Source organism: Meles meles, chromosome 7 (assembly GCF_922984935.1).
Source record: "Meles meles chromosome 7, mMelMel3.1 paternal haplotype, whole genome shotgun sequence".
In the NCBI taxonomy this organism is placed as follows: domain Eukaryota; kingdom Metazoa; phylum Chordata; class Mammalia; order Carnivora; family Mustelidae; genus Meles; species Meles meles.
Window position 1 is genome coordinate 11568231 of NC_060072.1, and position 23896 is coordinate 11592126.

General features: G+C 50.7%; 1 protein-coding gene across 20 annotated transcripts in view; it reads left to right on the forward strand.

Annotated features, from left to right (window-relative positions):
* Positions 1-23533, forward strand: part of LOC123946236 (apolipoprotein L3-like) — a 33422-nt gene extending 9889 nt beyond the window's left edge. For 2 of the 20 annotated variants that reach the window (XM_046011604.1, XM_046011605.1), the window contains 4 exons: positions 812-854; positions 1032-1129; positions 2102-2228; positions 5236-6601. In XM_046011604.1, coding sequence (XP_045867560.1) covers positions 1099-1129; positions 2102-2228; positions 5236-6097 — 1020 coding nt within the window. In that variant the 5' untranslated portion in view covers positions 812-854; positions 1032-1098 and the 3' untranslated portion in view covers positions 6098-6601. Of the gene's footprint in view, positions 1-811; positions 855-1031; positions 1130-2101; positions 2229-5235; positions 6602-7046; positions 8395-8519; positions 9693-10504; positions 10643-10879; positions 11452-16120; positions 16191-17702; positions 17791-17967; positions 18066-19020; positions 19148-22144 lie in introns of those variants that run through there. The other 18 variants (XM_046011611.1, XM_046011612.1, XM_046011616.1 and 15 more) reach the window with 18 other exon arrangements.
* The last annotated feature ends 363 nt before the right edge of the window (positions 23534-23896 follow it).

Below are 23896 nucleotides of genomic sequence, written 5' to 3' on the forward strand. Positions count from 1 at the left end.
AGATGCTTAAATGACTGAGCTACCCAGGTGCCCCTTACTATTGATTTTCTTAACCCTTTCTTTTCTCTAGCTTACTCTATTGCAAGAATTCAGTACATAATACATAGAACATATGTAATACGTGTTGATTAGCTGTTTATGTTATTGGTAAGGCTTCTGGTCAAGAGTAGGCTATTAGTAGTTCAGTTCTGGGAAGTCAAGGGGCACCTGGGTGGCTCAGTTTTCAAGGGTCTGCCTTCATTTCAGGTCATGATCCCAGAGTCCTGGGACTGAGCCCTGCATTGGGCTCCCTGCCCAGTAGGAAGCCTGCTTCTCCCTCTCTCACTCCCCCTGCTTATGTTCCCTCACTCATTGTCTCTCTCTCTCTCTCTCTGTCAAATAAATAAGAAATCTTTAAAAAAAATTTTGGGGAAGTCAGAAGTTATGCATGAATTTTTTACTGCATGATGGTGGGGGTCATTGCCCTTAACCCCCAGGTAGTTCAACCATCAACTGTACATGAATAAGCGTTTTAGTATGTTAAAGGGAGTAGAGCACAGTCGTCACAAACACACGATTTGGATCAGAGACACTCAAGTTCCCGAACAGGAGTGTGTGTGTGTATTCAGTGAGGGGACACATCAGGAGCCTGCCTGTCTTCAATACTTGATCAGTATTAGCTCTTACCCATTAGTAAACACACACGTTCCCGACCTCAAGGAATTTCCAGAACCCTTGCTCCCATCTTCTTTTTGTTCTTGGTTTCATTGCTTCTGTAACTTCTCAGATGGCAGTCTCCTTGTCCGATGAGCTTCTTCTTGTGCCCCAACAGGACGACAGGACCCTGACTCGGCTTGGGAGTGAGCTGGAGTGAGGTGAGTAACTTTCCTTAAATAGCAGCTGGCAGAACCCAGTACACAGACACATGGGGTAAAGTCCATTTTGGCATTTGTCGCCATCCCAGAGGGCAGCCCCAAGACCTGGCCCCTCACCGCTTCCTGCTGCCTCCGCTGGCTCACATTTGACCCCAAGATTTGTTCTCTCTTCCCCAGGGGTGAAGCGACAGCTCCTTCTAACTGCAACACGGACAGAAGCAGTAGGGAAAACTACGGCGACACCATGACCTCGGGAGCCCGTGGGCTCAGCCCAGGTAGTCCCCTTCCACTTTTCTGGATGATCCCTGGAATTGCGGGGATGCCTCCAGCTGAGTTCACCTGCAGAGGAATCGGTCCCTTGAAGAGCTTCCTTGAGCCCCCAAGAGAGGTCAAGGGGAGTCCCCAGCCCAGAAGTCTGTAGGGATATCTCCCTCTTGTCTTCTGAGGGTCATGGCTGAGGTGCTTACTTCCTCCCTTCCCCTGCTGCCCATCAAATCCATCAATGACCCAGAAGTGAGGCCAGGACAGCCCACAGAGATGAGGGGGACAGCAGAGGGCAGGGAAGGGGAAAAAACATATCCTGAGGTGGGGCAAGGGGGTAGATCAGCAATCTTGGAACCTGCTCCTGCCCTCTTGCCCTGTCCAAGCCTCCAGCATGGCTCAGGATGACTGTGGGGCTTTACGAGAGAGGCCATTTCCTTTAGCTCTCCCCTGCCGCCAGCCTGATTGCTCTGTGAGGGTCAGTGGGCCACAACCTGGACCCCAGTCTTGTCTTTGCCACCTCCCTGCTGTGTGATCTGGAGTGCCTCACCTAACCTTACCTGTAAAATGAGTGTTTCCTTATGTGGTTATGAGGATCAAATAGAATGTGTTTATGTGTTTGGGCCAGGGCCTGCTACACAGTGTGTCCTCACTACGTATTGTTGCTGTCCCCTGTCCCTGGAACCTCTTAGTTCCAGGTAAAACCTCCCCTCCCCTAGCAACTCCAGTCCCCCATGGCTATGTTAGGGCACTTGTCCTGATAAGCACCTGCTTATCAGAATGCAAGCGGGGCAAGAACTGAATCTATTGATCTCAATACCCTGCCTAGACCTGCTCTCATCTATTTCCCCACCCTTGGGTCCATAAATGTACCATTTCGCGCTGGGGTTTCCCTCCAGCTAAGACCTAGTTTCCTCTCTCCCTTTGAGAAGCAGGAAAAAGAAAACCCTAAAAGCCTTTCCTTTTTTTTTTTTTTTTCCATCTAGAGAGTGAACGTTTTCTTGAGGTGGTCATTGAGACTTTCTGGAACATAGTGACGCGTGAGCGACTATACCTACTGCTGAGTGACCATGAATCCTGGGAGAGATTTGTGGCTGAGGCCACTTTGTCCAGGTACTCCCCGTCCCCTGCACAGATGCCCCCGGATGGTCTCCCAGCTCTCTGTGGGGCAGTGTCCTGGGGTTGGAGTTCAGCATGTTCCTTCTTGACAATCCATGAGGAACATGTCTTCCACGACATTTGTTGGCAGTGAATGGCCTCGGATTGAGGAGTGGTGAAACCTCCAGAGGGCAGGTTATGTGACCATGGGCCTTACCCTAAAGCTGACCCTTCTCTGCCTTGATCTGTTCATCTGTTCAATTTTATCATGAGGAAGTGCAGATAACGCACAGAAGGTCCCTAGCATAGTGATGACACACAGTAGGACTCCATTAGTGTTAGCTCATTAGAGGATTGCCGAGAATAGACGGGGGTAAGGGTCTTTCTCCTGGAGATGAGGGCCAAGCACAACTTCCCCTGGGACCAGTCACAAGAACACTGACACCTCAGTCTGTGGCCCTGGGGATTCGGACTAGAGCCTTCCCTCCCCATCTGAGCAGTTCCATGAACATGCAGGATCCTGCGGGCCCATGAGGTGGAGAGGCTGGAGTGCAATTGGACTGAGCTGGTTGGATCCTGACTCTCTCCCTGCATAGCCCTGGAGCTCTCTGGGTCTGTGTATCTGGGAGTGTCAGATTGGGCATTTGTTGCATGGGAACAGTAACTCAATCTGAGAAGATTGTGGCCAGGGCCTTAGTGTGAATTGCGAGGTCAAAGGGGGAGAACCTAGGCATCCTGTCCAAGGTCCCAGGAGGCTTGGACCAGGGCCAGAGCCAGTGGTCACAATTGACAAGAGGGCCAAGGCATCTAGGCTTGGGCAGCGGATCTGCGACTGAGTGAAGCTCTAGGGCATAAACTTGAGGAGACCAGGGACCTAGCAGAGGCCCTGTGAGAGGGAGAGGGGACATTTCTTCCCTTCCTTCTTTGATCTCCTCACCCCTGGGCATGCCAGGCCATGGGGCAAGGTTTCCTCTCTACCTTGCCTGGGAGCTGGGTGGGTCTTATCTAGCATTTGGAAACCCCTATCTTCTACACAGAGCAGCCCCGGACCAATAGGAGGCAGTGTGACTCTGTGACAACTTCCAGTTCTACAGGGGCAGCTGCCAACTGGGTACCCTTTGAGGGATTCTGAGCCTCAGAAATTCCCACCAAAGAGGAATCTACTTTCTCCACTAGCTTACCCAAATCTAGATCATTTCCAGCCTACTGGTTCAAAGAGAAGGTTCACAAAGTCTCCTGTATCTTTAAGAGATGTCATAGAGTTGCACATGGCGTTGGTGTACATGCATGCAAAGCTGTGACCAGCTAAGGTGTTATTTAGACTGTGACACCTGTGAGGTTGGCGGAGCTGGGTGGTGGGTGGGGAATCCATGACATGAGCTGGAAAGTCTGAGGAGAACCAGGGTAGTGGGTGTCGTGGCTCTCAGTCAGTTGGGGCAGTGGCTGGGCCCCGTCAGTGGACAGCAGGCTTGGGAGAGACAGCAGCTGCCAAGCAAAAAGGTGATTAAGGACCCTTCTTGCTGTGAGATCTTGTTTTCTCAAACTCCAGGTACCCAGAGTTAGCCAACTGCAAAGTCTGAGGGCACAATCCCTAAGACTGTCCCTATTTTTGTCACCAACTGCAAATTGGGTTGGGGGGTCCCCAAAACTCCCTGAGATTGGAGGATTCCCCGGAAGCACTCACAGAGCTCCCCGAGAGCTGTCCCCTCAGTTATGCCGTGTGACAGGGGAGGATACAGGTTCCCATCAGCCAAGGAGAGAGACAATTGGGGCAGAGTCTGGGAAGGTTTCCAGTGCAAAGCTTCCATCGTCCTCAGGAGGCCTTACTGTCCTGTATCCATGTGTGACAGTGCACGGGGAGCATGGCCGCCAGGGATGCTCACACTGTGCAAGTGAGCACTTACTGTGACACTTACTACAATGGGCAAGAAGACTCAATTCAAGCCATAGGCGTCAAGAGTGATGTCACAGGGGAGAGAGATTGGGCTCATCTTGGAACAGAGTGAAGACCGGTAGGGATTTCTAGCCGAGGAGCAGGGCAGGGGCAGGGGATGGGAAATCAGCAAGAGGAGACATCAAAGCGGAGGGATTCTTGCTCACCTGACCCAACAGGGTTCTTCCTGAAGGGAGGTCAAGGACTTCTGCATCAAAGGTGGAATTTGATCAGATGTCAATGGTGATGAGATATCGAGAGTGTGTGGGTTGTTACTATGCTGTCTTAACACGCCTCTTGCTAAGACTGGGTATGAGTCTGTTAAGATCAGAGCCCAGAAGACCAAGGTCAGGACCTAGTCAAAGGAGAGTCAGAAGGGCCTGAATTACGTGTGGTCCAGGAGAGAGTTTTTTTCAACCAGAGCCTCAGAGTAGAGAGTTTTGCTGGGGCTCAGTCACATCTGCCTGCATGGCTGACCTGTCGCCTTCCACTCCCCCGGGAGGCCAGTTTCTAGGTCCTCCGTGGTCAGAACTGACAGCTCATGACCCAAAGGCTCCATCATCCTAGTCAGGCTGTCCCGAGGTCAAAGGCCCAAGCAGCGGAAGACAGTCGTATTGTTCTAGGACCCTTGACATCTCAGGTGGGGCCTAGTGCTCCCTTCCCAGTGCCCAGGGCGAGAGCTGACCTCTGTGGGTAGGTTCATCCCTCAGCACACAGAGGTATCTCTGAACAAAGGTTTTCCCACTCCAACCGCACTTCCCCTTCTTCATCTGCAGAGTTCCCAGTCTGCAGACACTGTGGTACTGACTGTGGGGCCCTGTCCTTGACTGCGAGGCCGTCTTCCTCCAATAGCCACTATTTAAGAGCCTCCGAGGATGACACGGACTTATTTACTCCCCGACTGGTGTGTGTTATGGAGCATGAGCAGTGTGCGGAACGTGTGTAACATTGCGGGAAGGATTCTTTGCATTTGTAACATTCTTTTCCATTTGGTTTGCAGTCAAAGTTCTGTGGTGTATGTAGGTTAGAGCAAATGGAGCCCATTTTCCAGATAAGCTTCTCCTAACCCCTTGACCTTCCCTGTTACAGGGAGGAGGCAGAAGTCCTACGTGAAGGTCTGAACGAGCTGCAAAGAACCATGGATCTGGAGGCTGAAGAGCACCTGGCTAGGAAGAGGTTTCTGAACATGTTTCCCGAGTTGAAACTCAAGATTGAGAAGCACATAAGAAAGCTCAAACAGCTCGCAGATGAGGTGGACAGGGTACACAGGGGCTGCACCATCGCCAACGTAGCATCCGGCTCTGCTGGGGCAGCGTCCCGTGTCCTGAGCATCCTCGGTCTTGTTCTGGCGCCTTATGCAGCAGTGCCCTGTCTGGCAGCGTCAGCGTTTGCAACCGCGCTGGGAGCAGCATCGTCTGTGACCGGATTGTGCACCAGCATTGTGGAAAATTTCAGAGAGTTTTCCGCCATCTACGAAGCGAATCACCCGATATCAAGTGATACTGATGAAGTCGAGGTATTTCTAAGGTTTCTGTATCGCCACATAGACTCTAATCTTTCCTTAATAACTGAGTTACATAGACACCCAAATGACCTTGCACATAGAGTTAATGTCATCAGGGCAGCCAGGGGGAACCCTGAGCTGGCTGTCCAGGCCCAGCTGTTCACAAGAGGTTTGCCTGTCTCAGGTCGAACTGCCAGGCGGGTGCAGAACACTTTTCAAGGCACTGCTCTGGCAATGACCAGAGGAGCCCGGATCACTGGTGGGGTTTTCTCAGTTTTCTCTTTTGCATCAGATGTGTATGATCTTGTGAGACACTCAAGGCACTTGCAAGAGGGAGCAAAGGCAGAGTCCGCTGAAGTCATGAGGCAGCGAGCCCAGGAGCTGGAGAGCAAGTTGGAGAAGCTCACCGAGTTCTATGAACGTCTGAGGGAGAGCCCGCTTCCGTGATCCCCGAGCAGGGCGGGGAGCAGGGACATGTGTGGGACAATGACATGGAGGTGCCTTATTAGAGGGGGGAAAATTGCCAAATAAAGCTTTTGTGTTGGGGTGTTGAGATGGGGTGTTGAGGAATTAGGCATTTCTGAAGCTGAGCCAGTGAGGGAAGGGTTAATGCAGGGTGGGCAGGGGGAGTCAAGGAGGGGAAGGAACAAGGAACCTGGAATAAGGAAGGAGGGGACAGACAGTGAGGGGAAGGGACTAAACGGGACACAGGGGACATGGGTCAAGAAACGGGTGGAGGAACAAGTAATGGGAAGGCCAGAAATAATAAAGTTAGAATTGTTGGAATGTGTGAGAAGAGGACGGATTTGATTTTGTCGTCTTCATACTTAGTTCTGAGCCTTCCTGAAGTTGACAAATGCTGTTCAGGGTAGGATTTGACCAGGGATCTGAGCAAAGACCAATAAGGTTGTCCACGGGGTGACGCATGCGGCCAGGTCACAAGTGACCGCGACCCGTGGCTTCCCTTCCACATCCCATGAGTGACGCATGGACGCAGTCCCCTCAGGTGTCAGTCTCTGCCAGCTACTCTTATGGCTTCTGAAGTCCCCCCTGTCCGATGTCCAGTTTGCAGCCCCTACTCGGGCCACCCCCGCCCCGGTCCCTAGACAGAGGGAGACCCGGCAGGTGGGGTCCCTGCTCTGAAACATGAGTCCTAAGGTCCAGCAGGGCCCAGACCAGCACGCGTCCCCATGGGATGGAGGGATGGGGTGGGGGTGCCGGTCGTGAGCTCCCGTCTGCTGACTGTCCCCGCCTCTGCCTGATGGTGCTGTGGCATCAGCCAGACACCTCCCTCCGCGGTGTGAGGGTGACTCTCCCACTGAGCCGGGGTCATCGTCCCTGAGGGCTGACATGGCTTATTGACCAAAGATGTTGCCTGAGACCCCAACTCTGGAACTGTGGTCATCCTGGGTGACTTTCCTTGTGATCGTTGGGGGTCAAGAGGAGCCTGATTTTATAGCCACTCGATCTTTCGGGTCCCCAGGTGGGGGGGACTCAGCACTCGTCCCTGCAGGTCAAAGACACCGAAGCCTCACCTGAGGGACCTGCAGCCCCAGCCTGGCTGCCGCCCTGCGGGGCCATGATTCCGGAGTCCAACAAGGTCCACACACGGTGAGGCCTTGACACATACGCATGAGCCCCTCGGGCTGCAGCTCCCAGGGATGTCGTGTCGCGCTCCGCATCTCACGGTGGTTCCATCATGGCGGCAGGAGAACCGCCAGTTCGGGAAAGGGAGAACAATCAGGAGGAAGGGAGTTCACACAACAATGAGCAACGTGAAACCAAGGAAGGCGACGTGGACAAACAGAACTTCAACCACGAGTCCGAGGTCCCAGTGTCAGCGTGGCCTTGACTTTCGGCTCCTTCCCTGAGTGGCTGGACCCAAGCCACCACCTGTCCCCTCACCTGGCTTTCCCCATCTGCCAATTCAGGCCGACCTCGCAGGCCACCCATGGGGGTGATCATCACAAAACTTGAGGGTGATTCTTGGGTCATAGTCTGTCCCTCTGTCCCTTCCTCAGTGCTGAGAAGGGAGGGGGACACTGCTCAGGCCAGGTTGCAGACTACGTGTGACCTGAGCAGGCGACCCCAGATGGAAGGCGGGAGGAGATATGATGCCGGGGGACACCTTCCCGTATGGAAGGGTGAGGTTGGCTTCCCTGTGTGCAGGTGCACGGCCCATTGCTGTCCAGACTCTGCAAACCTCACAAGCCATGTGGCCCTTCCCCCTCGGCTTCTGTGTCTGTGCAGGGGGCCGGTATCTCCCAGAGCTGCTGTGGGAACCAGACAGGACTGCGTGGACGGGGTCCGACCAGCGCCTGGTAGACCCCCAGTTCTGTCCACTGTTGAAAACAGCAGTGGTTCCTCAGCTGTCTCCTGCCAGCGTCTGCAGCCTTGCAAGGGCACTTGGCCACCAAGGGCGGGCGTCCTGGGACTGTCCTGGCATCGAGGACAAGTCTAGAGAGACCTGATTAGATCCGAAGGGGGGAAGGGAAGACAGGGACATGGTGACCAGAGAAGGGTAATTTGCCCCTTCTCCAGGTGCCATGGGAGCGAAGTAGGGCAGAGGGTCTCTGCCAGGGAGGCTGCTGGAGGGCTTCTCAGAGGAGGTGATGCCTGAGTGGGGCTCTGAAGTTTGAGCCTCTGAACTCTGAAGTTTGATCTCCTGGGAGGAGGATCTGCATCAGCAAATGCCTGGAAGCCACCTGGGTGGCATTTAGTGGCTGCCATATGGCAAGTACGTGGTGAGCAGCTATTATGTTGGGGACAGGGAGGTGAATAGGACAGGCAGGGCGGTGGGGGGTGTGGTGGGAGGGACAGAGAGGAGGGCCTGGGAACAAGCCCTGGGTGGGTTACTCTGTGGGGGAGTCATTCGCTGAAGGTTCCACAGTGTGTCAGTGGCAGGAAGTGCTGAGCGGAGAAGGACCTGGAATGTCAGGTGTGGGCTTGTTCCTTTGAGGGAGTCAGGACAGCCGAGGGTGGGCGGAAGGGTGGCACCGGCCTGGTTGTGTGTGTTTCCTCACGAGCTGCTGGGACGTGGACACTTTCAGTTTCCCTTCAGGTCCCTGATATATCCGGGCCCCGAGGTGTGGTTATTGCCCAGACACACACCCGGGTCCACACAGCCACGAACCCCTGGATGTGTCTCAGCTCTGAGGACGATCCCTGGGTAGTTCGGGGGTGGGAAACTTGCCCGTGAACTCCCCCTCCAGACAGCTCTGTCAGGAAAGGATCGCGTGTTGTCACGATTTTGTCGATGAAGGGGGAACCTGCAGCTCCAGCCCCAGGTCCCAGTTGGAGCAGGGACGCAGCCGGATTTGTAGCTGGGTTTGTCTGACTGCTTCTCCCCTCCGCCCCCGGGCCCCAAAACAATGGAGAGGGAGGGGAACACTGCTCAGGCCAGGTTGCAGACTACATGTGACCTGAGCAGGCGACCCCAGATGGAAGGCAGATGTCAGGATGCTCATGCCTTCGGGAATTTGGAGGAAGCAGGGCAGGTGGAGGGCAGGTGAGGAAGAGCCTCTGGGCCGCCCCCGGCAAGGGATTTCCTTTTGAGGTACAAGGACTCAGGGTTGTGTTGCCCACAGTCTCTGAGTGTCTGCGCAGTGCCCAGCCTGCAGGGAGCCTGAGGGCCTGACAGGGATTGACTGGCCCAGGGTACTATGACCGTGACCACGACCATGACTGGGAGACAGAGCAGGGAGATGTCTGGGCTTTGCTCCCTGCCCCCCACTGGGACCTCTGTTCCACCCACTGTGGGGCAGGAAGAGAAGAGGTCGGCCTGTGTGCTCGCAGCAGAGGGAAGAGAGGGACCAGGGGTGAGAAGGATTACACTGTAGTGTGGTCTAGGCTTCGAATCTGAAAAGACCAAACTGTAGACTCCTGGGGTTGATGATCAGGCGTGAACTTAGATCCGTGTGTTTGCCGGCAGAGGTAAACCTAGGAGTCTTTGGGTTGTATAAATCTCATTTCTTACCAAACACCTGCTTCCAGAGGCCTGGTCTTCCCTTCTGCCCTGCCTGCCGACAACCGTGTGAGTCTGGTGAGTCCCTTCCCTGGGGATTCTCTGATCCCATCTCTTAAGAACTTGGCTTCAGTCTCTTCATGGGGATTCCTAGGATCTGTCGTGTTTCGTGGGCGCTCAGCTTTTGCTGGTCCAAGGATCGAGGGTGGGGCCTCCTGGCCTCTCACTGTAGTCTGACTTTGTTCATGGTGTCCTGTGCAATGTTTAACTGTTAAGAGATCAGATAACGGAAACTTTCCCTTTCTGGCATCTGGGATTTGCATCTTGATTAGAGAAGTTTGTCCAACAGAACATTATTTTTTAAAAATATTTTCCCCAGGATATTTGTAGCTTTTTCGTTCTAGCTTATGCTTAGGTCCTGTTGGGATCTACTGATTGATTGATTTTGTACAAGTCTTTTGGTTTTTCCTTCTCCTCCCACTCCTCCCTCTCTCCTCCCCTTTCTCCTCCCCTTCTTCCTTGTCCACTTTTCTCTTTTTAAAGATTGTATTTATGTATTTGACAGAGAGAGAGATCATAGGTAGGCAGAGGCTGGCAGAGGCAGAGAGGGGATGTGTGCAGGCTCCCTGCCAAGCAGAGAGCCCGATGCGGGGCTCGATCCCAGGACCCAGAGCCCATGACCTGAGCTGAAGGCAGAGGCTTAACCCACTGAGCCACCCAGGCTCCCCTCCTTGTCCCCTTTTCTTCTTCACTCCTCTTTTTTCTCCTTCTTTTTCTCTTTCTCCATCTCTTCCCCCTCCTCCCCTCTCTTCTTCTTCGTCCTCCTCTTCTCCCTTCCCCTCCTCCTCCTCTTCCTTCTTCTCCTTCCTCCTCATCCTCCTCTCCTTCAGGACACATTTACTGGGTGCCAGCTACTCTCCAAAGGACCATGGTTTTTCTTGTGTCTTCAGAGGAGCCTGCAGGGCAGGCAGGAAATGACCTCCACCTTCTCCCCATGATGCTGGCAGCCGTTAGCAGACAAACGTGGGGTGAGTGTGGAGGGAGCTGGGCCCGACATCCAGACCTGGCCTGGCCACCCTCGGGGAGGGGAGGCTTTGGAAAATCTGCTAGGGCTCAGGCATCAGGACACCCATTTTTTTTTTTTTAAGATTTTATTTATTTATTTGACAGAGAGAGAGAGAAAGATCACAAGCAGGCAGAGAGGCAGGCAGAGAGACAGAGGGAAACAGCTCCCTGCCGAGCAGAGCCCGATGTGGGGCTGGATCCCAGGACCCTAAGATCACGACCTGAGCCGAAGGCAGAGGCTTAACCCACTGAACCACCCAGATGCCCCAGGACACCCATGTTTTACTGCAATTTCCTCTTCCTCTTTCTCTTCACATAAACAATACTATGACGGGAGCATGAAGGCATGAGGAAATAAATGGAAACGCTCAGAAATCTGGGAGGACTGTCGGAAGCACATTAAATCAGGAGGGCAATTCGTGTGAAATCTGAGGCCTGGTTTCATTTGTTCTCCGCCACGACAAGCTTTTCATCAAGACAGACAAGAAAACAGTGGAACTGCTCAGGGGGGAGTGAAGCTGGGTGCGCTGTGCTCCCACACCTCGGCTCTGAGCCCAGCTCAGGGTTCCCCGGGAGGCCCTGGAACAGGAGGTGCAGCAGGGAATAAATAGTCAGGGCCACGCCAGTGCCCAGAGTCCAGCAGAGAAGGACACACAGAGGACTGCAGTCAGGACAGCGCACACTGAAGGGGAACCCAGAGGGACCATGGGGGAAGACGGCAGGGGAAACAGTGGTTGAGCTGGGCCTCTCAGCACAGGTAAACTTTTACAGGGTGAGGAAGGTGGAGAAAGGCATTCCAGATGGGAGGGAGCAGCCTAAGCAATGGCCTGGAGGCTGAGGTGTGATGAGAAGCGAGGAGAGGCTTGGGTCTGGATCAGTGGGTAGAGCTTGCGATTCTTGATCCCAGGGCCCTGTGTGAGTTCAAGCTCTACGTTGGGCATGGAGCCTACTTAAAATAAAAGTTAAAAAAGAAAAAAAAAAAAAAAAAGACAAGCAGGGAAGTAAGGTGTCCTTGAAGGTGCCCAGACCAAGGCAACACGGAATCAGGGCACAGTGAGGAAGACAGGAACTGGGAGCGGGAGCAGACTAAGGAGTTTGAACTTGGTCCTGTCCTTGGCTCCCCTTTCCTCCCTGCCCGAGGAGCCTGCCTGCAGCCCTTCCAGGGAGATGCTTTGGTGACATTCTCTGTCCTGCTGCCTCCAGAGAGCTTAGCCAGAGCCAGTGGGAATGGGAGCTGGGGATGGGAGGCTCCGCGTCCTGTCGGGGCCACACAGGTGGGCAGGGATGGCTAGACCATTATTCTCGTTGAACCTACGTTATCATCCCACTTTTCTTAGAGAACTTACTTTATCAACCACCGTGGTTTCTCCCACGCTGCCGCTTGTCACATCAGGAGTCAGGCTGAGTTTTTATGGGTACCTGATCCACCGGCTCCCATCATCTTGAACGTGGTGGGGCCAGAAACCAGCCCATTATTGGGGTGAGCCTTTACTCACTGCTCTAAAGGGACTTCCACTTTCTTCAAATTAAAAAAGAAATCAAAGTTATAAGCACAGTTAAAGCAATTCCATTAGTTCCGAGGGCTCTGCTCACCCACTTTCCCAATTAAAAACAATCACTGTTAATTGTGTTGCTTTTTCTTTAGGTGGTTAATCAGTATCTTTCTATGATATTCCTAGAGTGGGAGAACAGAATAGGTGAGAGTGTAGGCTCTGGAGACAGGGAGTCTGGATTTGAATTCGGCTCTGGCACTAGCGGGGTGCTCTGGGTCAATTACCTACCCTTTCTGGGCTTCAGTTCCTTTTCTTACAGAGTCATGGTGAGAACTAATGTATGAGTGGATGCGTCCAAATCACTTAGAACGGTGCCTGGTGCACAGCAGTAGTCACCCATCACGATAGCTAACTTCATTCCCTTGATTTTTAAATTGCAATATGAGCTACTTATTTCTTCCTAGGGCAGATAATGATTTCACTTATTTTTATGCTTTTTCTTACACACCTCCCCACCTTCCCCTAATATCATTCTGTCACTAAATTTATGTCCTCAGAAATCTTTCTAGTCGTAAGCCATTTACTTACACCTTTGTTTCTTTCATTCCTTCTTTTTTTTTTTTTCTTCCTTTTCTTACCTCTTCATTTCCTAGCCTCTCAGTTGTAGCTGGTATTTTTGGGTCCTCACTTTGTAAAATGCGGATATTCATCCTCCTCCTCTCTTCAGTGCTTCGGCTCCCAACTTCCACCATTGTGCTTTGATTTACGTATTGGCAACAAGTGCATTTGGTTCTCATAATTAAATGGCCTCTTTTGTTCTAGAAGTTAAAAAATCACACAAGAATGTTTATATATATGTGATGTTTTCAGTATTGTTTACTATAAAGCTGACTTGGGAAATATGGTTGTACGTGCTTTTTCTTTTTTTTTAAGATTCTTATTAATTTGTCAGAAACTGAGAGGGGAGGCAGCAGGCAGAGGGAGAAGCAGGCTCCCCACTGAGGGAGGAGTCTGATGTGAGACAAGATCTCAGGCCCCTGGGATCCTGACCTGAGCTGAAGGCAGACGCTTAACCCCCTGAGCCACCCAGGCACCCCTGTACATGCTTTCTTTTTCTGTCTTTCTTTCGTTGTTGTTTTTTTTTTTGTACATGCTTTCTTGTACAATTTTAGTTTTTCCTGAATTTCTTTTTTTTTAAGATTTTTTATTTTTTATTTTATTTATTTATTTATTTATTTATTTTTAAAAGATTTTATTTATTTATTTGACAGAGAGAGATCACAAGTAGACAGAGAGGCAGGCAGAGAGAGAGAGAGGGAAGCAGGCTCGCCGCCAAGCAGAGAGCCCGATGTGGGACTCGATCCCAGAACCCTGAGATCATGACCTGAGCCGAAGGCAGCGGCTTAACCCACTGAGCCACACAGGCGCCCCTTTCCTGAATTTCTAATTGCCTTTTTTTTCTACTCCTTGCAATGTTACCTTCAACGTTTCCTCAATTTCTTTTGAACAGTGCATTGAGTAAGATACTATATCGTACATATTATTATAAGTCCCCTTTCCCCACACAACTCTTCACTTCTTACTCCGTTCTGGGCTGTTGCTCACTAGGTCTGCTGCATGCCCAGCTGGATTCCTTGGGTTCCTTTCTGTCCATGTTAATTTTCCTGTTTCCTGGACCTCCCATCTTTCTGTCTCTTGGTTTCTTGGTCATTATCCTCCACCTCACCCCCTAAACACATGAACTTTTTTTTCCCTGCAGCTCTTTCTCAAGTAATTTTCTAAGAATTGATAGCATTGGTAACTTGTCATTCCCCATTTAGTTCCATTTCTTCTCTCACCTTTTTGTTTTATTTTCTGGAAGTTTTTCTTGACTATTCCAACCTTTACCTAGACTTCTTTAGTTTGTCCATCACTTTTTAAGTCCCAAGAGCCCTTTTTTTGGTCCATTATTGTTATTATTATTATTATTATTTTACTTTTTCAGTGCATCATGTTCTCATTCTATGAAGACAACACCTTTCTAATCTCCCTGAGGACGTTGGGTCAAGGTTTAAAAAAAATCATTTTCTATAATCAAAATTATGTGTTTTTTTCTGGTATTGTTTTAAGGTTTATGAAGTCCAGTTGATTTTGTTGTTGTTGTTTTTTCAGTAAGCTCTATGCCCAACATGGGGCTTGAACTCATGACCTCGAGATCAAGAGTTGCATGCTCTATCTACTGAGCCAGCCAGGTGCCCAATCTGCCGTTGTTTTTCTATCGATCTTAGCCACCCTTTCCATCTGGTCATCTTTCTAACGTATCTGATCGTAGCTTGCCCATCTGTATTTAAGAGAGAGGTAAGTTGACTGATAGGCTTCCATGTAGAGTGATCAAATGAGGACCCTTTAGATGTCAGAAGACAGAGGTATTTTTTCTGGAATATTTCATTTCTGATTTTCCCTCTTCTGGTATAGACTTAGGCTGCCATGAATATAGGGTCAGGTGTGGGGTTGGTAACCTTATTCCTGCTTCCCCTCCACCTGCCTCTCATCTTTGGTCTCCCTCTCCGCAGCTCTGCCTAGCAGACCATTCTTCCTGCCTATTGCCTTGTTCTCTCTCTGGTTTTCTGATGGGAATTCCCTCTGTTCTTCTTTATTCAGCTATCAATACTCCATCCAATCTGCCTTCAAACATTTGTCTAAGCCTCTGGATTCCTGTTGGGCTCATTGTCCTTTTAAAGTAGTAGCAGAGGGCTTGGGTGGCTCAGTGGGTTGAACCTCTGCCTTTGGCTCAGGTCATGATCTCAGGGTCCTGATATCGAACCCTATATTGGGCTCTCTGCTCAGTGGGGAGCCTGCTTCCCCCTCTCTCTCTGCCTGCCTCTCTGCCTACTTATGATTTCTCTCTCTGTCAGATAAATAAATAAAATCTTTTAAGAATAATAAAAAAATAGAAAAAATAAAGTATAGCAGAATGAAGAGAGGCAGTGTGGGGGTTCTTGAGTCCAGCAAGCAGGACCTTGAAGACTTGAGCCCAGTCTACCGCTTACTAGATTTCTGACCTGGGGCACGTCACGTAGTCTGTACTTGAGTTTCCTTATCTACAAACAGGGAGACAAATGATACACACACAACTCCATGATTATTGGAAGAAGACAGGTTATTATTTGTAAAGTCGTAGAGCAATCACCAGTGCAGAGGAAAGGCCACAAATGTGAGTCACTCTTATCATTAGTTATTTTTATACCTGTAAGTACCTTTACTATCATTTCAGTCAGGTCTCAGGAGGGGAAGCTGATAAATGCTCTTTTGCCTTCTTCAAATAGGGCCTGGGGTACCTGGCTGGCTTATTCTGAAAAGTTTGGGACTCTTGACGTTGGGGTTGTGAGTTCAAGTCCCAAATTTGGTGTAGAGACTAAAAAAAATAAATAAACTTAAAAACAATGGTTGGGGGCGCCTGGGTGGCTCAGTGGGTTAAGCCTCTGCCTTCAGCTCAGGTCATGATCTCAGGGTCCTGGGATCGAGTCCCGAATCGGGCTCTCTGATCAGCAGGGAGCCTGCTTCCTCCTCTCTCTCTCTCTCTCTCTCTCTCTCTCTCTCTGTGCCTGCGTCTCTGCCTACTTGTGATCTCTCTCTGTCAAATAAATAAATAAAATCTTTAAAAAAACAAACAAACAAAAAACAATGCTTAGGGTGCATGGGTGACTCAGTTGATTGTCTGCCTTTGGCTCAGTTCATGATCCTGGGGTCCTGGAATTGAGCCCCACATCAGGCTCCCAGCTCCATGGGGAGTCTGATTCTCCCTCTGCCCCTTCTCATAGTCCTTCTCTCAATCTCTCTTTCTCTCTCAAATAATAAATAAATAAGATCTTAAAAAAATAATGCTTAAACATAATCAATATTTGCTGTCTTTCCTCATCTCCCAAGACAAGCTAATAACTGAAATAAAATAAATTCTCTGTCTGTAAGGGTGTGTTTTTTACAAAAGACTACGAAGAACTGTTAAGAACAGAGCAGTGGATGGACATCCTCATGTACTGTGAGTGTGAATGTGAATTGGTATAATTTTTTTCATCACAGTGTGGCGCTAGGTATGAAAAAATTTGTATGTGCTGATAGCTTCTGACCCAGTCATCGTGCTTCTAGAAATGACTTAAGGAAACAATCTCAAATGCAAAATGCAAAGTTTTATACAAAGAGATTGTTCTTTTCACTTTCCTTTAGATAAAGAATTAGAAGCAATTGAATTTGAACCTTGAAGAAGGTTCAAAGTTGGGGGAGGACAGCAGAGAAGACTGGGCTTATTGGGAAGGCTTGAGAATCCTTAGTCGGACTGTAGGGATTGCGCCAGGACTCAGCAGGGCTCCAGACCATGTGGGATGAAGAATCTTGCAGAAGCAAGGAGGGCACAGGCTGTGGGAAGCTGTGGCACCAGGAAATTGATCCAGACAAAGACTGGTTAGTGCTGCAAGCCAAGGCTGTGGAAGGAGAGGAGTCATTTACAAATAAACACTTACACAGCTGACCCTTGAACAACACAAGTTTGCACGACCAGATCTACTTATATGCAGATTTTTTCATTAAATCTATGTACAAAATGGTAAATGTACTTGCTCTTCCTTATGACTTTCTTCTTTTTTAAGATTTTATTTATTTATTGACAGAGCGGACACATGAGACGGGGGGAGGGGCAGAAGGAGAGGGAGAAGCAGACCCCCCCACTAAGGAGGGAGACAGTTGTACGGGCTCTATCCAGGGAACCTGGGATCATGACCTGAACCGAAGGCAGATGCTTAAATGACTGAGCTACCCAGGTGCCCCTTACTATTGATTTTCTTAACCCTTTCTTTTCTCTAGCTTACTCTATTGCAAGAATTCAGTACATAATACATAGAACATATGTAATACGTGTTGATTAGCTGTTTATGTTATTGGTAAGGCTTCTGGTCAAGAGTAGGCTATTAGTAGTTCAGTTCTGGGAAGTCAAGGGGCACCTGGGTGGCTCAGTTTTCAAGGGTCTGCCTTCATTTCAGGTCATGATCCCAGAGTCCTGGGACTGAGCCCTGCATTGGGCTCCCTGCCCAGTAGGAAGCCTGCTTCTCCCTCTCTCACTCCCCCTGCTTATGTTCCCTCACTCATTGTCTCTCTCTCTCTCTCTGTCAAATAAATAAGAAATCTTTAAAAAAAATTTTGGGGAAGTCAGAAGTTATGCATGAATTTTTTACTGCATGATGGTGGGGGTCATTGCCCTTAACCCCCAGGTAGTTCAACCATCAACTATACATGAATAAGCGTTTTAGTATGTTAAAGGGAGTAGAGCACAGTCGTCACAAACACACGATTTGGATCAGAGACACTCAAGTTCCCGAACAGGAGTGTGTGTGTGTATTCAGTGAGGGGACACATCAGGAGCCTGCCTGTCTTCAATACTTGATCAGTATTAGCTCTTACCCATTAGTAAACACACACGTTCCCGACCTCAAGGAATTTCCAGAACCCTTGCTCCCATCTTCTTTTTGTTCTTGGTTTCATTGCTTCTGTAACTTCTCAGATGGCAGTCTCCTTGTCCGATGAGCTTCTTCTTGTGCCCCAACAGGACGACAGGACCCTGACTCGGCTTGGGAGTGAGCTGGAGTGAGGTGAGTAACTTTCCTTAAATAGCAGCTGGCAGAACCCAGTACACAGACACATGGGGTAAAGTCCATTTTGGCATTTGTCGCCATCCCAGAGGGCAGCCCCAAGACCTGGCCCCTCACTGCTTCCTGCTGCCTCCGCTGGCTCACATTTGACCCCAAGATTTGTTCTCTCTTCCCCAGGGGTGAAGCGACAGCTCCTTCTAACTGCAACACGGACAGAAGCAGTAGGGAAAACTATGGCGACACCATGACCTCGGGAGCCCGTGGGCTCAGCCCAGGTAGTCCCCTTCCACTTTGCTGGATGATCCCTGGAATTGCGGGGATGCCTCCAGCTGAGTTCACCTGCAGAGGAATTGGTCCCTTGAAGAGCTTCCTTGAGCCACCAAGGGAGGTCAAGAGTAGTTCCCAGCCCAGGAGTCTGTAGGGACACCTCCCTCTTGTCTTCTGAGGGTCATGGCTGAGGTGCTTGCTTCCTCCCTTCCCCTGCTGCCCATCAAATCCATCAATGACCCAGAACAGGGTCCAGGACAAGACAGTCCACAGGGAGGTGGAGACAGCAGAGGGGAAAGGAGGGGAAAAAAGGGATCCTGAGGGAGGGGGTTGGGGGAGGGAGTAGACCAGCAACCTTGGAGGCTGATCCTGCCCTCTTGCCCTGTCCAAGCCTCCATCATGGCTCAGGATGACTGTGGGGCTTTACAAGAGAGGCCATTTCCTCCCGCTCTCACCCTGGTGTCAGCCTGTGAGGGTCAGTGGGCCATGACCTGGACCCCAGACTGGTCTTTGCCACCTCCCAGCTGTGTGTGACTTACCTAACCTTACCTGTAAAATGAGAGTATTTTCTTGTGTGGCTATGAGGATCACAAAGAATGTGTTCATGTGTTTGGGCCAGGGCCTGCTACACAGAGTATCCTCCCTGGAACCTGTTAGTTCCAGGTAAAACCTCCCCGCCCCTAGCATCCCCCGGCCTCCCATGGCTATGTTAGGGCAATTGTCCTGTGTCCCAGCTATAAGCCCCTGCTTATCAGAATGCAAGCGGGGCAGGAACTGAATCTATTGATCTCAATACCCCTTCGGCGGCTCTCACCTATTTCCCCTCTCCCACCACCGCCAGGTCCATAAAAGCATGGTTTAGCGCTGTGGTTTCCCTCCAGCTAAGCCCTGGTTTCATCTCTCCCTTAGCGAAGCAGGAAAAAGAAAAAACTAAAAGCCTTTCATTTTTTTTTTCCCATCTAGAGAGTGAAAGCCTTCTCGAGGAGGTCATTGAGACTTTCCGGAACACAGTGAGGTGTGAGGACCTATACCTCCTGCTGAGTGACCATGAATCCTGGGAGAGATTTGTGGCTGAGGCCACTTTGTCCAGGTACCCCCTGCCCCCGTACAGATGCCGCCGGATGGTCACCCAGGTCTCTGCGGGACAGTGTCTGGGGCTGGGGTTGAGTATGTTCCTTCTCGACAATCCATGAGGAACATGTCTTCCATGGCATTTGCTGGCAGTGAAGGGTCTCGCATTGAGTAGAAGGAAACCTGCAGAGGGCAGGTTATGTGACCTTAGGCCTTACCCTAAAGCTGACCCTTCTCTGCCTTGATCTGTTCATCTGTTCAATTTTATCATGAGGAAGTGCAGATAACGCACAGAAGGTCCCTAGCATAGTGATGACACACAGTAGGACTCCATTAGTGTTAGCTCATTAGAGGATTACCGAGAATAGACGGGGGTAAGGGTCTTCTTCCTGGAGATGAGGGCCAAGCACAACTTCCCCTGGGACCAGTCACAGGAACACTGACACCTCAGTCTGTGGCCCTGGGGATTCGGACTAGAGCCTTCCCTCCCCATCTGAGCAGTTCCATGAACATGCAGGATCCTGCGGGCCCATGAGGTGGAGAGGCTGGAGTGCAATTGGACTGAGCTGGTTGGATCCTGACTCTGTCTCTGCCCAGCCCTGGGGTTCTCTGGCTCTGTGTATCTGGGAGTGTCAGATTGGGCATTTGTTCCATGGGAACAGTAATTCAATCTGAGAAGATTGTGGCCAGGGCCTTGGTGTGAATTTCAAGGTCAAAGGTGAAGAACCTAGGCATCCTGTCCAAGGTCCTAGGAGTCTTGGACCAGGGCCAGAGCCGGTGGTCACAATTGATAAGTGGGCCAGGGCATCTAGATTGGAGGACTAGGTAGGCTTGGGCAGTGGATCTGCGACTGAGTGAAGCTCTAGGGCACAAACTTGAGGAGACCACGGATCTAACAGAGGTTCCATGAGAGGCAGAGGGGACAATTCTTCCCTTCCTTCTTTGATCTCCTCACCCCTGGTCATGCCAAGCCATGGGGCAGAGTTTCCTCCATGCCTTGCCTGGGAGCTGGGTGGGTCTTATCTAGCATTTGGAAGCCCCTATCTTCTACACAGAGCAGCCCCAGACCAATAGGAGTCACTGTGACTCTGTGACAACTTCCAGCTCCACAGGGGGCAGCTGCCAACTGTGTACCCTTTGAGGGATTTTGAGCCTCCAGTTTCCCCACCAAAGAGGAAACTACTCTCTCCACTAGCTTGCCCAAATCTAGATCATAAGAGAAGGTTCACAAAGTCTCCTGTATCTTTAAGAGATGTCATAGAGTTGCACATGGCCTTGGTGTACGTGCATGCAAAGCTGTGACCAGCTAAGGTGTTATTTAGGCTGTGACACCTGTGAGGTTGGCGGAGCTGGGTGGTGGGTGGGGAATCCATGACATGAGCTGGAAAGTCTGAGGGGAAGCTGGGTAGTGGGTGTCGTGGCTCTCAGTCAGTTGGGGCAGTGGCTGGGCCCCGTCAGAGGACAGCAGGCTTGGGAGAGACAGCAGCTGCAAGCAAAAAGGTGACTAAGGACCCTTCTTGCTGTGAGATCTTGTTTTCTCAAACTCCAGGTACCCAGAGTAGGCCAACTGCAAAGTCTGAGGGGACAGTTCTTAAGACTGTCCCTACTTTTGGCACCAACTAAAATTTGGGGGTGTCCCCCACCCCCCAAGATTGGATGATTCCCTGGAAGCATTCACAGAACTCATTGAGAGCTGTCCCCTCAGTTATGCTGTGTGGCAGGGAAAGATACAGGTTCCCATCAGCCAAAGAGAGAGACACTTGGGGCAGAGTCTGGGAGGGTTTCCAGTGCAAAGCTTCCATCGTCCTCAGGAGGCCTTACTGTCCTGTATCCAGTGTGTGACAGCGCAAGGGGAGCATGGCCGCCAGGGATGCTCACACTGTGCAAGTGAGCACTTACTGTGACACTTACTACAATGGGCAAGAAGACTCAATTCAAGCCATAGGCGTCAAGAGTGATGTCACAGGGGAGAGAGATTGGGCTCGTCTTGGAACAGAGTGAAGACCGGTAGGGATTTCTAGCTGCGGAACAGGGCGAGGTCAAGGAATAGGAAATCAGTAAGAGGAGACATCAAAGTGGAGGGATTCTTGCTAACCTGACCCAACAGGGTTCTTCCTGAAGGCAGGTCAAGGACTTCCGCATCAAAGGTGGAATTTGATCAGGTGTCAAAGGTGACGAGATATTGAGACTGTGTGGATTCTCACTAAGCTGTCTTAACACAGTTCTTGCTAAGACTTTACCCAGTCTGTTAAGGTCAGAGCCCAGAAGACCAAGGTCAAGGCACAGTCAAGAGGAGGGCTCATGAGAGCCCGGGTAATGTGTTTTCCAGGAGAGAGTATTTTTCAGCCTGAACCTCAGGACAGAGTTTACTGGGGCTCAATCCCATCTGCCTGCATGGGTGACCTGTCGTCTTCTGCTCCCCCGTGAGGCCAGTTTCTAGATCCTCCATGGCCACAACTGACAGCTCATGACCCAAAGACGCCATCATCTTGTCAGGCTGTCCTGAGGTCAAAGGCCCAGGCAAAGGAGGACAGTCGTATTTGTTCTAGGACCCTTGACATCCTAGGTGGGGCCTAGAGCTCACTTCCCAGTGCCCAGGGCGAGAGCAGATCTCTGTGGGGAAGTTCATCCCTCAGCACACACGACGTTTCTCCGAATGGAGGTTTAAGTGCTCCAGCCGCGCTTCCCTTTCTTCATCTGCAGAGTTCCCAGTCTACAGACACTGTGGTACTGACTGTGGGGCCCTGTCCTTGACTGTGAGGCCGTCTTCCTCCAATAGCCACTATTTAAGAGTCTCTGAGTATGTCCCGGACTTATTTATTCCCTGACTGGTGTGTGTTATGGAGCATGAGCAGTGTACGGAACGTGTGTAACATTGCAGGAAGGATTCTTTGCATTTGTAAAACTCTTTTCCATTTGATTTGCAGTAAAAGTTCTGTGGTGTATGTAGGTTAGGTCAAATGGAGCCCATTTTCCAGATGAGCTTCTCCTAATCCCTTGACCTTCCCTGTTACAGGGAGGAGGCAGAAGCCCTACGTGAAGGTCTGAACGAGCTGCAAAGAACCATGGATCTGGAGGCTGAAGATCAGCAGGCTAGGGAGAGTTTTCTGCATAAGTTTCCCGAGTTGAAACTCAAGATTGAGGAGCGCATAAGAAAGCTCCACGAGCTTGCAGATGAGGTGGACAGGGTACACTGGGACTGCACCATCGCCAACGTAGTAGCCGGCTCCGCTGGTGTTGTGTCTGGCCTCTTAAGCATCCTTGGTCTGGGTCTGGCTCCTGTGACAGCAGGGGCCAGTCTGGCACTCTTGGCAACTGGGATAGGGCTGGGAGCAGCAGCCACTGTGACCCAGGTGTCTACCAGCATCGTGGAAGACTCAAGTGAGTTGTCCGCAAAAGCCCAAGCCAGTCACCTGACATCAACTGATTTTGAGAAACAGGAGGTCGTTGCAAAGGTTCTGCGTGACCGCATACCCCAGATTTATTCCTTAACAGATAAATGCTTTAGAGCCCTGCAAAACATTGCAAAGAATATTCGTGCCATCAAGCTTGCCAAAGTCAAACCTCGCCTTGTAGTCAATTCCAGATGCCTCATGACAGCTCAGAGAGTCTCAGTTCGAGGTGGCCAGCAGGTGCAGAAAGCTTTTGGAGGCACTGCTCTGGCAATGACCAAACAAGCCTGGATCATGGGTGTGGCCACCGCAGGTCTCTCCCTTGCAATGGATGTGGTCAACCTGGTGAAAGACTCAGGGCACTTGCAAAAGGGAGCAAAGACAGAGTCAGCTGAAGGCATGAGGTGGCAGGCCCGGGAACTGGAGTGCAAGTTGGAGAAGCTCACCGAGATCTATGAAAGTCTGAAGGAGGGCCCGACTCCGTGATCCCCGAGCAGGGCGGGAAGCAGGGACTTGTGTGGGACAAAGACATGGAGGTGCCTTATTAGAGGGGGGAAAAGTGCCAAATAAAGCTTTTGTGTTGGGAGGTGGAGGAGTTTGGCATTTCTGAAGCTGAGTCCAGTGTGGGAGGGGTTATTGCAGATGGCAGAAGGTTAGCGGGGAATGTTTAGCAAATTGTTGGTGCTCTTTGGGTTCAGGGTGCTCTTGAGTGAAGAGTGAAATTCCAATGATAATCTAAAGGTGGTGTTGGGACAGTAGTTGATTTGGAAAAAAAAAAAAAAAGCTGTGGTGGAAGGCGGGAGAATAGAAAAGAGACAGCAGAGGCCAGCCACAAGTCAAGAAACCTCGCCATATGTCGAGGAGATCAACTAGCTCGGGGGCCAGGAGACACCGCCTCTCTGAGACTCAGAGTCCTCATCGCTTGTTTGGGGGCAGTGTATCGAAGATCTGTGTGGCTTTCCCAATCCTGTCTTCTATCGCCTGCTTCCATAAATATGGACTGATGCATTGTGCTTTTCGTTGAGTTCACTGTGGGGCTCCCCTGGGCTCTGGAGGCCTGATTTCCCTTCTTCATGGGTTTGTCTTCTGGGATCTCGGGGACCAAGTCCTCCATTGCTTCTCCGGCTCACTCCCTGGGCTCCCACTCTCCCACCTGGTTATTTTCCTCAGAGCTCAGCACCCTGCAGGCCCCATTGGGACTCCCAGGGGAAGCTTGCACACACCTGGTGTGGCACTGAACAAAAGCCTGTCCCTCAGCCACCATGCAGAAACCGGGATCGAAGGAACGGATGGCTGTGTTTTTCTGGTATACAGGGGAACCGAGCCTTGAAAGCTGCAGACTTCCTCCTCCCTCCTTCCCTCGTGGACCACCAAGC